The following is a 16,365-nucleotide window of genomic DNA, read 5'->3' on the forward strand; positions in this document are numbered from 1 at the left end:
CAAAAATTGTCATTGAGATCATATATTTGTGTAACATGATTGGGCAATAAAAGTGGAAAATAACAATAACCGTCACCACCTGCAAAGGGCAAATGGTGTTAACCATTTTCCATTAGTTTAGGAGTCAAGCACACAGGCACCAATTAAAATGTATTAACTTTGCTGATTGTTTTGGGTAGTTCAATTTCAATCAACTATTTGTATCTCATTGAAGTGTCTTTAGTACAAAAGGAAAATACTGTCCTTGCTGGATAACTGATATAAAAACACAAAATGCTAGAAATACTCAGGTCTGGCAGCATCTGTGGAAAGAAGCAGAGACAATGGGCCCGATTTTACCAAAAATTCGCGCCCGTTTTCAGGCATGAAACCGTGGTAAATTTGGGTGTCGGGCCTGTAACGCGATCTGCACCCGAAACCGAGCAGATTGCGCCTTTACCAACACCCAATTTGGGCGCAGATCCGGTCCACGCCCCAATCGGGCGGCCTGATGATTTAAGTGCGTTAGCATGCATTTAAATCAACTTAATGACCTGCGCACACAACTCTACCGCCAAATCCCACTTTACCGTCTTCGGATCCGTTCTGGATCTGCGCTGATATCAACCTGCAGAATAAAAATCCAAAGCGGATTCCTATTTTGCAGGGGAACCTCTGAAGCCCATCCTCCTCGAACACCCGTCGCAGCCCCCCTGCTAACCTCCCCTGCAGACCCACCCCCCGCTGCGATCCGAACCCAATTTGTAAAATCGGGCCCAATGTTTCATCTGAATTCTTTATTTTATTGACATAAGAAATAGGAGCAGGAGTAGGCCATCTGGCCCTTCGAGCCTGCCCTGCCATTCAATAAGATCATGGCTGATCTGTCGTGGCTCAGTTCCACATTCCCGCCCTCTCCCCATAACCCTTAATCCCCTCTCTTATCAAAAACCCATCAACCCTCGTCTTAAAAATATTTAGCGAGGTAGCCTCCACCACTTCAACGGGCAGAGAATTCCAGAGATTCACCACCCTTTGAGTGAAGAAGTTCTTCCTCAACTCCGTTCTAAACCGCCCCCCCTTTATCTTGAGGCTGTGCCCCCTAGTCCTACTGTCCTTTCTGAGCAGGAAGAGTCTCTTCACCTCTATCCTATCCATCCCATTCATCATATACGTCTCAGTGAGATCTCCCCTCATTCTTCTAAACTCTAACGAGTACAAGCCTAGTTTATTCAGCCTCTCCTCATAGCTCAACCCCCTCAACTCCGGCATCAGCCTAGTAAACCTCCTCTGCACTCCCTCCAAGGCCAAAATATCCTTGCGTAAGTACGGCGCCCAAAACTGCATACAGTACTCTAGCTGCGGCCTCACCAATGCCCTATTTAGCAGCAGCAAGACCTCCCTACTTTTATATTCAATCCCCCTCGCTATGAAGGCCAGCATCCCATTCGCCTTCCTGACCACCTGCTGCACCTGCAAGCTGGGTTTTTGCGACTCATGCACAAGGACCCCGAGGTCCCTCTGCACCGTCGCCTGCTGCAGTTTTTCGCCACGTAAGTAATAATCCTTCCTACCATTATTCCTACCAAAGTGGACCACCTCGCACTTGCCAACATTAAATTCCATTTGCCAGTTCCTGGCTCATTCGCCCAGCCTATCTAGATCCTTCTGCAGACTCTCCACACCCTCCACGCAATTTGCCGTTCCACCAATCTTGGTGTCATCAGCAAATTTCGACACCGTGCACTCGGTTCCCTCCTCCAGATCATCTATATAAATGGTAAATAGCTGAGGCCCCAGCACCGACTCCTGAGGCACTCCACTAGTCACCAACCGCCAATCTGAATAGCACCCATTGACCCCCACTCTCTGCCTCCTATTTGACAACCAGTCCTCTATCCATGTTAACACCTTACCCCCAACTCCATGTCCCCTGACCTTCTGCAATAACCTCTTGTGAGGTACCTTGTCAAACGCCTTCTGAAAATCAAGAAAGACCACATCCACCGGCTCTCCTCTATCCACCGCCCCTCCTCTATCCACCGCCCTAGACACATCCTCATAGAACTCCAGTAAATTTGTCAGACACAACTTCCCCTTAACGAAACCGTGCTGCGTCTGCTCTGTCAAGCAATTCCCCTCAAGATGCCTCGCTATTTCCTCCTTGATGACAGATTCTAACATTTTACCTACAACAGACGTTAAACTAACCGGCCTATAATTCCCCGCCTTTTGCCTGCCATCCTTCTTAAACAACGGCGTAACATTAGCCGCCTTCCAATCTTCCGGCACTTCCCCGGAATCCAGCGACGTCTGGAAAATAACCACCAAGGCATCCACTATCACCTCCGCCATTTCTTTCAGAAATGCCTGTGTGTAAATGATGACTTTTTGCAATTGTCAGCTGTCAGGATCTGCTAGGTAGATTGGGGCGCCAATCCTGACATTGTATGACGTGTTGTATTTGCCTAATTTGGTGGTCTTTCCTGCGTTCACATTGGCTTTACCTTTCAGAATGGGACAACTTTTTTAGTGATCCCTTCCACTGCGTATTACAAATTGCCTGAACAGAAATACACGCACTGTAAACAGTCAGGACTGTGGCCACAATATTCTCATTGTGACCCGCAACTTTTCTGTCGGGTCACATTGGGAGACACATGTCTGCGGCCCTGAACAGGGATCTGCGCGTACACATGCTTTCCTGACCCATCTCCCGTAACCGGTGAATTGTCGCCAGTCAGACCACACTGGAAACTGGCAGGAAGGCAAGTAAATCATTTAATTCATTTTTGCATGTGTTTTAAATATGTATATTTGTTCATTATCGGGACCTGAAAGGCCTCGATTGAATCTCCCACCCCACTAGGAGTACTTCATTCCAGTGGGGTTCAGACCAGCTACTGTGGGTGGGGCCCAGAGCTGGTGGGTCCTGCTGCCACTCTGTAGACAGAATGGAGGGAGGGCAGCAATTGGGACAGGTTGCTGGGGAGGTGGGGTGGGGTCTGACCTCGGGGAGGGGTGGGGGGAGATCTGCTAAGGTGAGGGGATGGGGAGAATCGCCACTGCTGGGGGAGGTGGGGGGGTGGGTGCCTGGACATTGGGTCACTCCGGACGTGGAGGGGGTTGGTGGTGGTCAGAGTTGGCTCGAGAATTGCTGTGGTGGCTGCGATCGGGCCGCCGGGGGGAGTTGGGATGGCTGGCGGGGCAGCACTGCTGGGGTCCTGGGCTGGCCAGCAAACAGGAGGTTGACATTTTGGGGCCACTGCGCATGCGCAGAGCACCAGAACTGTCAGACTCTGATGCAAATAGGCTATGCTTCCCCGTGTTTTTAATGAGATTCACAACTGGGATCTATGCAGTGTACAGAATATGGAGATTCAGGTGAAAAGCTGAACTGACAGAACAGTCGATATTTAGAACAGTTTTGCCATCAATTCACCACTTGTGGGAGAATCGCGGCCTGTGTTACAAAGAAAAAACCATGGGGTTTTATCCAACATGGGAAAAAAAATGATACTCAATACTGATGAGTGACTTGATAACTATGACATTAATCGTCTTGATGCATTAGACAGATTCAATCATTTTTATTCAAAATATCTATTTGTATTGGCTTGTACATGTGTAAGCAGAGCATTAAACTGTCACCTCATCCTGGCCCTCCTGTAGACAAGTTGTGCAATTAAAGATGCTCTCGTTCCATCCCCAATGCTAAAACCTGTTTATTTAAATCCATTTAAATTCTTGATAAGCAAATATTTCCGTTAAAGTGTATAGAAGTTGAACATCGGAAACCTTGATGATATCTGCATCCTGTGTAGTCACTCCTGTTTAATGGAATAATTTTCACTATTTATTCTTGTTTATGCAGAAGTTGCATTTTTGTCTTGTTTGTATCCCACATTCCACATTGTTAGCCTTCTGTGTAATGTGCTGAATGATTTGTTTTAACTATCTGCTAAATTGTAATGACTACAAGTAATAACAGAATACAACAGTCTTACGTTTAATAATGAAGAAGTGGAATGGTGCTCAGCAAACTCAATTCCCTATTTCTCTATGAATTCCTTACAGCCAACTGTAAAAGTTTGTCATGTAACAATGTGTGAGTTGAGGTGCTGAATGGAGGCTAAGTTCAAGGAAAATCAAAGGGAGCTTCTTGTGCATCCCTTAGTCATTGTTTATGGAGGGGCACTTTTTCAGGGCAGGTTAATAATGGTAATAATATGGGGAGGTGATGGCCCCGTGGTATTTTCGCAAGACTATTAATGCAGCAACTCAGCTAATGTTCTGAGGACCCGATTTGAAACCCAGCATGGCAGATGGTGGAATTTGAATTCAATTTTTTAAAAATCTGGAATTAAGAATCTACTGATGACCATGAAACCATTGTCGATTGTTGGAAAAACCCATCTGGTTCACTGATATCCTTTAGGGAAGGAAGTCTGCCGTCTTTACCTGATTTGGCCTACATGTGACTCCAGAACCGCAGCAATGTGTTTGACTCTCATTTGCCCTCTGAAATGGCCTAGCAAGCCTCTCAGTTCAAAGGCAACTGGGGATGGACAATAATTGCTGACCAACCAGTGACACTCATGTCCCATGAATGAATACAAAAAATGGTGTGGGGTGAGGGTAGTCTTTTCAAATCTAATCCTTAAAATGTTGTGGGGTGAGGGTAGTCTTTTCAAATCTAATCCTTAAAAGTTTTAACTTTATTGAAATATTAGTAGCATGGCTCACCCATTGATTTCTTCAGCCTCATGATCAAGATTATCATTGCAGTTGGCTTATCTGCTCCTTTCCTGTCCAATGGCCATTGGTGTATTCTAGTGCAGGACCCCATAGTTTTGTAGTTTTTTTGTCTATCTTTTACACCACCCTTTCACATTCACCTTGTCTGAGGCCAGAACACTCAACGTCAGCTGATAGTAATGTTTTCCTTTCTTTTTCAACTTCATCACCATTACCTCCTTAAAAATCTTACCTTCAACCCATTCATCCTCTTCAACTACTGTAGATGGTATCTCAGTCCTGACATGTTGTTACTTTCCAGTCACATTCTGAACCTTTCCTATTCAAATCCCTTTTTTTTCAGCCTTTGCTCTTCGCACACCACAGTGTCATCAATTACACCCTCTATAACAGGTTTTGTAGTTTATTGTCCATCCTTGATTTCTCCAAAGCATCTCCTCCATTGTCCAGCTAAAGACCCACAGCTCTACCTTTCCCCAGAACAATTTTGACTGCCTGTGCCTTGTCAAGTTACTTGTCTGACATTCAATTTTGGGTATATCTTTGGGAATATGAAATTATAGTCTTCATTCTTGACTACAAACTGCTGGATTGTCACAGGTTACATCTCCTCCAAGCTAATTTCTCACACCAAACTAGACTACTGTAACCTTGGTATACTATTTAATCTATGTTACCCCCTCTGTCCCCACATTAGTCCTCACCACCTCCAAACTGAACTGATGCTCTTCTTGTTGATCTTCTGATAGCCAGTGTCTTGTTCCACACTAAATCTTCCTCGCTTATTGCCTCTGCCCTCACTGACATCCTGTATCGCAACATGAGGAAACTTTATAAATCTTTCTTGTTATCTTTACATCCCTCCATGGTTTTACCCTACTCCACCTCCATAGTCACCCCTCAGGTGCATACCCAAAACATTCAATTTCTCTGCCTGTAGCCTTTTACGCAACTCCTCTTAGTCCCACCATCAGGAATAGAGCCTGGGTCCTACTTTCCAGAACTTTCGCCCAAATCCCTTTGCCTCCTCTCTCCTCCTGTTGCACCTTGCTCAACAGAACCAATATTGTTGTCTCTAGAATCTCACAGAACCTCACAAACTTCAGCATGAGGCTTTTGGGAACTTTGCTAATACTGCAAAAATCTCCAAATCCAATTTTACTTATACAGTCTAAATAAGTGGGTGACCTTGACAATAATAGATTAAAAGTTCTGTGGCATTGTATCATTTCTAATAAAGCAACATATCCTCTGATTTAAGGTGAACAATCCCATAGGAATCTTCTGATAGTCTAAGATAACAATTACAGTCATGTTTCATTCATTTATGTAAAATTCCTGAATTAAGTTCTTAATTAATCACTGAATGTAATTGGGGTTTTGAATTATTGTTCAAAGCAACCATTATTGTGTAAAGATTTAAATATAAATGTACTCTGTTGAAGATTAAAGTTTTAGAAGACAACAGGAGCTGAGTAACTCAAAATCTGAATCATTCTAGAAATGAGAAATATACCTGTAACGTAATATCTCTTTGAAAACTTGTAAACAATTGCATTGGAACTTTGGACATCCTGTAAATGTGGCCAGTTACTTATTGTAAAGAGTAGGATGAATTAAGAAAGAAAAACAGAAAATACAGGCGGACAGTGGTGAAGAAGGCATTTGGCATACTTGTTTTCATTGGTCAGAACATTGAAAACAGGAGTTGGGATGTCTTGTTGAAGTTGTACAAGACATTGGTAAGGCCATACTTGGAACACTGTACAGTTCTGGTCACCCTATTATAGAAAGGATATTATTAAATTAGAAAGAGTACAGAAAAGATTTACTCAGATGCTGCCAGGACTTGAATGGTTTGAGTTATAAGGAAAGGCTGGTTAGACTGGGATGTTTTTCTCTGGAGTATAGGAGGCTTAGGGATGATTGTATAGAGCCGCTTAATATAATGAAGGGCATTGATCAGCTATATAGTCAATATCTTTTTGTAAAGGAAAGGGAGTCAAACTATAAGGCACAGATTTAAGGGGAGAGATACAAAAGGGTCCAGAAGGACAATTTTTTCACATACATGGTGGTGAGTGTTTGCAACAAGCTGCCAGAGATGGTAGTAGTAGAGATGGCTACAATTTTGTCTTTAAAAAAGCTATAGAGGGATATGAGCCAAGTACGGCAATTGGGACTAGCTTAGTGATTTAAAAAAAAGAGGTGGAATGAACAAGTTGCGCTTAGGACCTGATTCCATGCTGTAAATCTTTGACCCTACTCAGCAGGTCAGACAACATCTGTGGAGAGAGAAACAAATTTATTTATTAGTCACAGGTCAATTTAACACTGCAATGAAGTTACTGTGAAAGTCCCCTTGTCGCCATACTCTGGCACCTGTTTGCGTACAGAGGGAGAATTTAGCATGGCCAATGCACTTAACCAGCACATCTTTCAGACTGTGGGAGAAAACCGGAATAACTGGAGGAAACCCATGCAGACATGGGGAGAATGTGCAAATTCCACACATAGGGTGACTCAAGCCGGGGAATCGAACCTGGCGCTATGAGGCAGCAGTGCTAAACACTATGCCACCGTGCCGCAAGTCAATAATCTTGAAGCAGAATTAAAAGTGTTAGAAACATTCTTTGATTCATTAAATTTTCTCATTTTATTCAGCATCTTAAAACTTCAGCCAGCATAATTACTGTAGCTGTGTGAAAGTCCTTTTTTTTTAAGTATTGGATGAAAATGTTGTGGGCAAGGTTTCCTGATTTTTTTTGGATAATATGAAATATCACTACAATGCACAGAAGTAGTTAGTTAGTAAGTTGTAAACTTTAAAATGATCAATGCCTCTGGGTTTGCAACCAGGCTGAAAGTGCTAATTTGCTGGACTTCCTAACCTGAAATGACACATCTCTGACGCGGTGGAAAGACAATTGGAAGGAATATATTTTTCTAAACTACTAACAAAACCCGTGTCTAAGGTTAACATTTGTCTTCAGTGTGACTGATACTGTGCACTAGCTGACGAAAGAAAGAGTGATCGTCTGATTTGTGGAGAGTCTGTTTTGATTTATTTCTTTCATTATGTTTTTGAGAATTACCAATCTGTTCCGTTTTGGATGGCTGTTTCTGTTGCTTCATTTAACTTGGTGAAAACTTTGTCTTCAGCCAGTTAAATTACATAATATTTCACTCTGCTTATAAAGTATAGTTTCAAAAAATTATAATTGCTCATTAAATGTAATTGCAAAGTGGTGTACTGTGATGTGGCTTGGACAGTGCTGTGAAATCCTTCTCAGTCCCCAAATAAATGAAATCAAATGATTTAAAGCGGATTTCTCTACATTATAATGTTCATTATTTTCCTCCGTTATGCATGAGATTACTTTGTTCAATAATGTTAGCTTGTCTTAGTCCCGTAATGTAATCCCAGCACAGAGAACCGATAAGGGCGGCACAGTGGTTAGCACTGCTGCCTCACAGCGCCAGTGATGTGGATTCATTTCCTGGCTTGGATCACTGTCTGTGCAGAGCCTGCACCTTCTCCCTGTGTCTGCAAGGGTTTCCTTCCACAGCCCTCACATTGCTGGATAGGTGCATTAGCCATGCTAAATTCTCTCTCCGTGTACCCGAATAGGAGCTGCATACCATCAGTAGTGTGGCGACTAGGGGATTTTCACGGTAACTTTATTGCAGTGCTAATGTGAGCCTAGTTGTGACACTAATGAATAAAACTTAGAAAAAACTTTAGGCTCTGGAGATAGCTGCTAATCTGAATTTGCTTCTTAAAAGAATAATTCATATGAGTAGTGCAGGGTCATCCTCTGTCTCTTGCAAAGCAGTGATGTAACGCAGTATGTGCCACATCAGAAGCTTACAACTCCAAGCTATGGTGCATATTTTGGTGATCCAATATATATAGTAAATATAGCCTGCCTCTATCAGTAAGTTGTAGGATCAATTTCAAAATTCGGACTGAGTGCATAAACCAGATGACACTGACTGACGTTTGACCTTCTTATGAAATAAATGATTTTTTCAGTACATAACTTGTACTTATCATAGAATCGTACAGTGCAGAAGAGGACGTTCAACCCATTCAGTCTGCACCAACACGTGAGAAATACCTGACCCATCTAATCCCATTTACCAGCAGTTGGCCCTTAGTCTTATATGTTAGCATGTGCCAAGTGCTCTTCCAGGTTCTTTATAAAGGACCCTCCCAGGCAGTGCATTCCAGATCGTTTTTACAAACTTTTCCTCACAACCCCCTAAACGTCCTGCCCTTCACCTTGAACCTATATCCCCTTGTGACTGATCCTTTAACTAAGGAGAACAACTGCTCCTTAACCACTCTGCCCATACCCTTCATAATCTTGTACAGCTCAATCAAATCAGGCCCCTCAGTCATAGAACATAGAACATTACAGCGCAGAACAGGCCCTTCGGCCCACGATGTTGCGCCGACCAGTTACAAAACAATGACCCACTAACCTAAACCAATCCCTTTTCGCCCATAAACCTATCCACGGATCTCTTAAATGCTCCCAAACTAGGCGCATTTACAACTGCAGCAGGCAGGGCATTCCAATCCCTCACCACCCTCTGGGTAAAGAATCTACCCCTGACATCCGTCCTATAACTACCCCCCCTTAATTTAAAGCCATGCCCCCTCGTGCTAGATTTCTCCAGAGGAAAAAGGCTATTACTATCCACCCTATCTATACCTCTAATCATCTTATATGTTTCAATAAGATCCCCTCTTAGCCGCCTTCTTTCCAGCAAAAACAACCCCAAATCCCTCAGCCTCTCCTCATAGGACCTCCCCTCCATACCAGGCAACATCCTGGTAAACCTCCTCTGCACCCTCTCCAAAGCCTCCACATCCTTCCTGTAATGTGGGGACCAGAACTGCACACAGTACTCCAAGTGCGGCCGCACCAGAGTTGTGTACAGTTGCAACATAACGCTGCGACTCCTAAACTCAATCCCCCTACCAATAAACGCCAAGACACCGTATGCCTTCTTAACAACCTTATCTACTTGATTCCCAACTTTCAGGGATCTATGTACACATACACCTAGATCCCTCTGCTCATCCACACTATTCAAAGTCCTCCCGTTAGCCCTATACTCGACACATCTGTTATTCCTACCAAAGTGAATTACCTCACACTTCTCCGCATTAAACTCCATCCGCCACCTCTCGGCCCAGCTCTGCAACCTGTCTAAGTCTTCCTGCAAACTATGACACCCTTCCTCACTATCTACCACACCTCCGACTTTGGTGTCATCAGCAAATTTACTAATCCACCCAACTATACCCTCATCCAGATCATTAATAAAAATTACAAACAGCGGTGGCCCCAAAACAGATCCCTGAGGCACACCACTCGTAACCGAACTCCATGATGAATATTTACCATCAACCACCACCCTCTGTCTCCTATCTGCTAGCCAATTCCTGATCCAATTCCCTAGATCTCCCCCAATCCCGTACATCTGCATTTTCTGCAGAAGCCTACCATGGTGAACCTTATCAAACGCCTTACTAAAATCCATATACACCACGTCCACTGCCTTACCCCCATCCACCTCTTTGGTCACTTTCTCAAAAAACTCAATAAGGTTAGTAAGGCACGACCTACCCGCCACAAAACCATGCTGACTATCTCCAATCAATTCATTACTCTCCAAATAACTATAAATCCTATCCCTGATAATTTTTTCTAAAACCTTGCCCACAACAGAAGTGAGACTCACCGGTCTATAATTCCCGGGGAAGTCTCTGTTCCCCTTCTTAAACAATGGGACAACGTTCGCTAACCTCCAATCTTCCGGTACTATACCAGAGGCCAACAACGACCTGAAGATCAGAGCCAGAGGCTCTGCAATCACTTCTCTTGCCTCCCAGAGAATCCTGGGGTAAATCCCATCCGGACCAGGGGACTTATCTATTTTCAGACCCTCCAGAATATCCAGCACATCCTCCTTATCAACTGTAACACTGTCAATTCTACTCCCCTGCAACCCAGTGTCCTCCTCAGCTATATCCATGTCCCCCTGCGTGAACACCGAAGAGAAATATTGGTTCAATGCCTCTCCAATCTCCTCCGGTTCCACACATAACTTCCCTCTGCTGTCTATAACTGGCCCTAATCTTGCCCTAACCAACCTTCTGTTCTTGACATACCTATAGAATGCCTTAGGATTCTCCTTAATCCTATCAGCCAAAGTCTTCTCATGTCCTCTTTTAGCCCTTCTTAGCTCACTCTTCAACTCCCTCCTAGCCAATCTAAAGTTTTCTAGTGCACTACCCGAGCCCTCACGTCTCATCCGAACATAAGCCTCCTTTTTCCTTTTAACCAACGAATCAACTTTTTTGGTGCACCACGGTTCCCTAGCCCTACCAATTCCTCCTTGCCTGACAGGGACATACCTATCACGGACTCGCAGTAGCTGCTCCTTGAAAAATCTCCACATTTCGGACATTCCCAGTGCCTGTAATCTCCTAGTCCAACCTATGCTTCCTAATTCTCTCCTAATAGCCTCATAATTACCCTTCCCCCAGCTAAAACCACTGGCCCGAGGTTCATGCCTATCCCTTTCCATCACTAAGGTGAACGTAACCGAATTGTGGTCACTATCACCAAAATGCACACCAACTTCCAAGTCTAGCACCTGGTCTGGCTCATTTCCCAGCACCAAATCCAATATAGCCTCACCTCTAGTTGGCCTATCTACATACTGAGTCAAAAAACCTTCCTGCACGCTTTGTACAAAAACTGACCCCTCTAACGAGCTAGAGCTATAACAATTCCAATCAATATTAGTAAAGTTAAAATCCCGCATAACAATTACCCTATTACTTTCACTCCTAACCAGGATCGTCTCTGCAATCCTTTCCTCAACCTCTCTAGAACTTTTAGGAGGTCTATAAAAGACTCCGAACAGGGTGACCTCTCCACTCCTATTTCTAATCTCCGCCCATACTACTTCAACAGACAAGTCCTCATCAAACTTCCTCTCTGACACTGTGATACAGTCCCTGACCAATAATGCTACCCCTCCCCCCCTTCTACCTCCTTCTCTACTCCGACTAAAACATTTGAACCCCAGGACCTGCAGCAACCATTCCTGCCCCTGCTCTATCCATGTCTCTGAAATGGCCACAACATTGAAGTCCCAGGTACTGATCCACGCTGCAAGTTCATCCACTTTATTGCGAATACTCCTTGCATTAAAGTATACGCATTTCAAACCCTGCTCCACCCCACCCCTGCGATGCTGTGCATTGCAGTCCCCATCTATGCCCCCCTCACTTTCAACCCCTCTACTCAGGATCCCACCCCCCCTCCGAATCAGTTTAAACCTCCCTGCATAGCCTTAGCAAATTTACCCCCCAGGATATTGGTCCCCCTCTGATTCAGGTGTAGACCATCCCTCTTATAGAGGTCCCACCTTCCCCAGAATGAGCCCCAATTGCTCAAGTACCTGAACCCCTCCCTCCTGCACCAACCCCTCAGCCACGAGTTCAAACTTTCCCTCTCTCTATTCCTCTCTAAACTATCCCGTGGCACAGGCAAGAGTCTGGAGATAACCACTCTATCAGACTTGGCCTTTAGTTTCCACCCCAACTCCATAAATCTCTGCTTAATAACCCCTTCCCTTAACCTCCCTATGTCATGTGTCCCCACATGAACTATAACTTGGGGTTGATCTCCCTCTCCCCTAAGAGTCCTGAATACCCTTTCTGATACAAAGCAGTCTTCCCTGCTTTGATGAAAACAGCCCAAGCCTATCCAACTTACCTTCATAATCACTTTTTACTCTTTTCAACATTAATTTTGTGACATATGGACCTAAATCTTTTGGTCTCCGGCTGATCGGAGACTGGATGTATGATCAGAGATGTGTGTCAGGACTCTGAAGAAGTCCTAAGGCGTTGACCTACATGGGAATTGCCCAGAAAGTTTAAACTATCCCTTTTCCCTGGGACCCTCCACAAAGGTCTCCAACTTTGAGGTAGAGTTGGAAACTTTAGACAGTTTCCATTTACTTACCTGAAGAGTTACCCAGGAAATGTTAGGCAGAAAAAAACCTAGTCGAACTCGTGAGTAACTCCATAACTGAAACCCCAATCACTCATGCTGACCCTTCCCCTCTCCTACTCCCACCTGCCAGTCCATCCACCAGTATTCAAACTAGACATTTAAACTTGTTATACGGCAAGTAATTTGTTGCCTCGAGATACATACTGGGTATTAGATTGTAGAACTGATTTTTTTGCATGTTACCAAAGGTTAAATATTTTTCACTGCACCTCAACAGATTGGCATGATTTTTTTTGCCTTTTGAAGCTTGTTGAGAATCTACCCTTATTCTTCAGATGAGGGTGCATCACTTACTCGCAAGATGGATTGTTAATCATTAAGGTACATTTTGGTTATGTTATCCTAATTAATGCCTGAAACAGAGTTCACAATCAGCCTGTTGCTATAGTAAGCATAGCCTGCATCAACAGTCAGTGTATTGTAGGATTAAACTCAGCACACGGATCTGAGTGCACAAACCAGCATGACACTGCCGTGTATACCGAGGAAGTGTTTCATCATCCTTGTTTTTAGGGTGAGATTTTAATATGTCCAGGTGACATAAAAGATCTGATTTCATGACTTAAGGAGGAGCTGGGCCATTATGTGTATCTCAATCAGCATAATAAGAGCAGAATACTTTGTTATTTTATCTCATTCCCTCTTTTTGAGGGATTGTATGCAAGTTGGTTGCTGGGTTTGTCTGCAGAAGAAAAAAACACTTGGGATTTAATGAACTGTGAAGCACAGTGGCACAATCTGATTTCAATGGCACTATATGACCTAATTTCTTTTCTGTCTTTTTTCTGCCTTTGTCCCTTCCTCCTTTCTATTCTGGGAGGACCATATTCAAAATCTGCATGCTGTACTGAAAATTGAAGCATAGAAACTAAAGCAGGAATAGGCCATTCAGCACTTTGAGCTTGCCCCACTATTCATTTTGATCATGGATGATCTCAAATTCTATATCCTGATTTCTCCCCCTTATCACCATATCCCTTTAGTCCTTAGAGTTGTATCTGATTTCTTTTTGAAATCAGACAGTGTTTTGGCCTCAACTACATTCTGTGGTAGTGAATTTCACACATTCACCACCCACGGGGTGAAGAAATTTCTCCTGACCTCAATTTATCCTTAAACTATGACCCCTAGTTCTGGACTTCCCTACCACGGAACATTATTTCTGAATCTACCCTGTCTAACCATTTTAGAATTTTTAAAGTTTATATGAGATCCCCTGTCATTCTTCTAAACTCCAGTGAATATGTTTGTAACTGACTTAAGTCTGTCATATGAGGAGAGACTGCTGTCCCAGGAATCAGCCTGGGAAACCATCACTGTACCCGCTCTTTATCAAGGACATCCTTCCTCAGACAAGGACACCAAAACTTTACACACTACTCCAGGTGTGACCCCACCAATGCCCTATACAATCACAGCAAAACATCCCTATCCCTATGCTTAAATCCTCTTGCTATCAAGGCCAACATACTGTTTGCCATCTTTACTGCCTGCTGTACCTGCGTGCTTACTTACAGCGACTGATGCATGAGGACACCAAGGATTTGATTTGATTTATTATTGTCACATATATTGGTGAAAAGTATTGTTTCTTGCGTGCTATGCAGACAAAACATTCCAGACATAGAGAAGGATAGGAGAGAGTGCAAAATGTAATGTTACAGTCATAGCTAGGGTGTAGAGAAAGATCAACTTAATGCGAGGTAAATCCATTCAAAAATCTGATGGCAGCAGGGAAGAAGCTGTTCTTGAGCCGTTTGATTCATGTCCTCAGACTTTTGAATCTATTTCCCAATGGAAGAAGGTGGAAGAAAGTATATCCAAAGTGCATTGGATCCTTGATTAGGCTGGCTGCTTTTCCAAGGCAGCAGGAAGTGTAGATGGTATCAGTGAATGGGAGGCTAGTATTGAGTATTGGACTGGGTTTCATTCATGACCCTTTGTAGTTTATTGGACAGAGCAGAAGCCATATTAAGCTGTGATATACCAGAAAGAATGCTTTCTATGGTGCATCTGTAAAAAATTGTGAGAGCCATAGCAAACGTGCCAAATTTCTTTAGTCTCCTGAGAAAGTAGAGTCATTGGTGGACTCTCTTAACTATAGCATCGGAATGGAGGGACCAGGACATGTTAATGATGCTCTGGACACGTAAAAATGTGAAGCTCTCAACCATTTCTACTTCATCCCCATTGATGTAAACAAGGACATATCATATGCTTCCTGAAGTCAATAACTATCTTCTTTGATTTGTTGACATTGAGGGAGAATTTATTGTCATCACACCAGTTCACCAGATTCACTCTTTCCTATCAACATACAATATGCCTTCTTTACTGCCTGCTGTACCTGCACACTTACTTTCAGCAACTGATGCACGGGGACTCCAAGGTCTCATTGAGTATCCACCTCTCTCAACTTCCACCCATTCAGGTAATAATCTGTCTTCCTACTATTGCCACCAAAATGGATAACCTCACATTTATCCACATTATACTGCAACTGCCATGCATATGCCCACACACACAGCCTGTCCAAAGCACGCTGAAGCATCTCTGCATTCTCCTCACAGCTCGCCCTCCCACCCAGATTTGCAGATAATACATAGGGTTCCCTCTTCCAAGTCATTAATATATAGTGTGAACAGTTGGGGTCCTATCACAGATCCCTGTGGAACCTCACTCGTCACTGACTGCCAATTAGAAAATGACCCATTTAAGCCAACTCTTTGCTCCTATCTGCTAACTAACTTTTTATTCATCTCAAGACATTGCCTGCAATCCCATGTGCTTTAACTCTACCTCATAGTCTGTTAAGTGAGATCTTGTTGAAAGCCTTCTGAAAGCCTAAATAAACGACAGCCCCTGTTTCCATTCGGTCCACTCTACTGGTTACATCCTCAAAGAATTCCAATAGATTCATCAAGCATATTTTCCCTTTTGTATTGAATTGAGTTACACAAGAAATTGACAAGCTGTTTTTCTTTTCACAGACAGATGTTTTGGTGGTCAGTTGTGACCTCATCACTGACGCAGCCCTGCATGAAGTGATAGACCTGTTCCGTGCACATGATGCCACAGTATCAATGCTGATGCGCAAGGCGCATGATTTTACTGAACCTGTGCCTGGTCAGAAAGGAAAAAGTAAAGAAGGTAAAGTTATCCCTGGAGGGGAAACAAAACATAAGCAATTGATTCTTTAAAGATATCAGCAGATAGTCTGACAGAAGACAACAAATTCCTTATGGAAGTTTCTTCAATGTTGCACCATAAGCGTTTTTTATACTCAGAGAAACAAGAGGTTAAATTTTTATCCTAATTACTACCTGGTGCAAAAAAAGTGTTTGTTGAAATCAGTGGAGATCTTTACAATGGGTCACCCATCTGTTATACCAGACTTGCATCGGGTTGGCAAGTAGAAAACCTATCTCCACTCTTTTAGTCAAAGAAGAAATTAAAAACAAATTTTCATCTGTCTGCTTTCATTGAGCTAAAGGGTGCATTTGCAAGCCAGTCATCCACT

At 43.3% G+C, this 16,365-nt stretch overlaps 1 protein-coding gene across 1 annotated transcript in view; it reads left to right on the forward strand.

Moving 5' to 3' along the window:
* Window positions 1-16,365, forward strand: part of eif2b3 (eukaryotic translation initiation factor 2B, subunit 3 gamma) — a 106,603-nt gene that overhangs the window by 14,241 nt on the left and 75,997 nt on the right. Inside the window, exon 4 of the mRNA XM_080195372.1 lies at window positions 15,836-15,995. Coding sequence (XP_080051498.1) covers window positions 15,836-15,995 — 160 coding nt within the window. The remainder of the gene's footprint in view (window positions 1-15,835; window positions 15,996-16,365) is intronic.

This window comes from Carcharhinus amblyrhynchos, chromosome 9 (genome assembly GCF_965287045.1).
Source record: "Carcharhinus amblyrhynchos chromosome 9, sCarAmb.v2.hapA, whole genome shotgun sequence".
Taxonomy (NCBI): domain Eukaryota; kingdom Metazoa; phylum Chordata; class Chondrichthyes; order Carcharhiniformes; family Carcharhinidae; genus Carcharhinus; species Carcharhinus amblyrhynchos.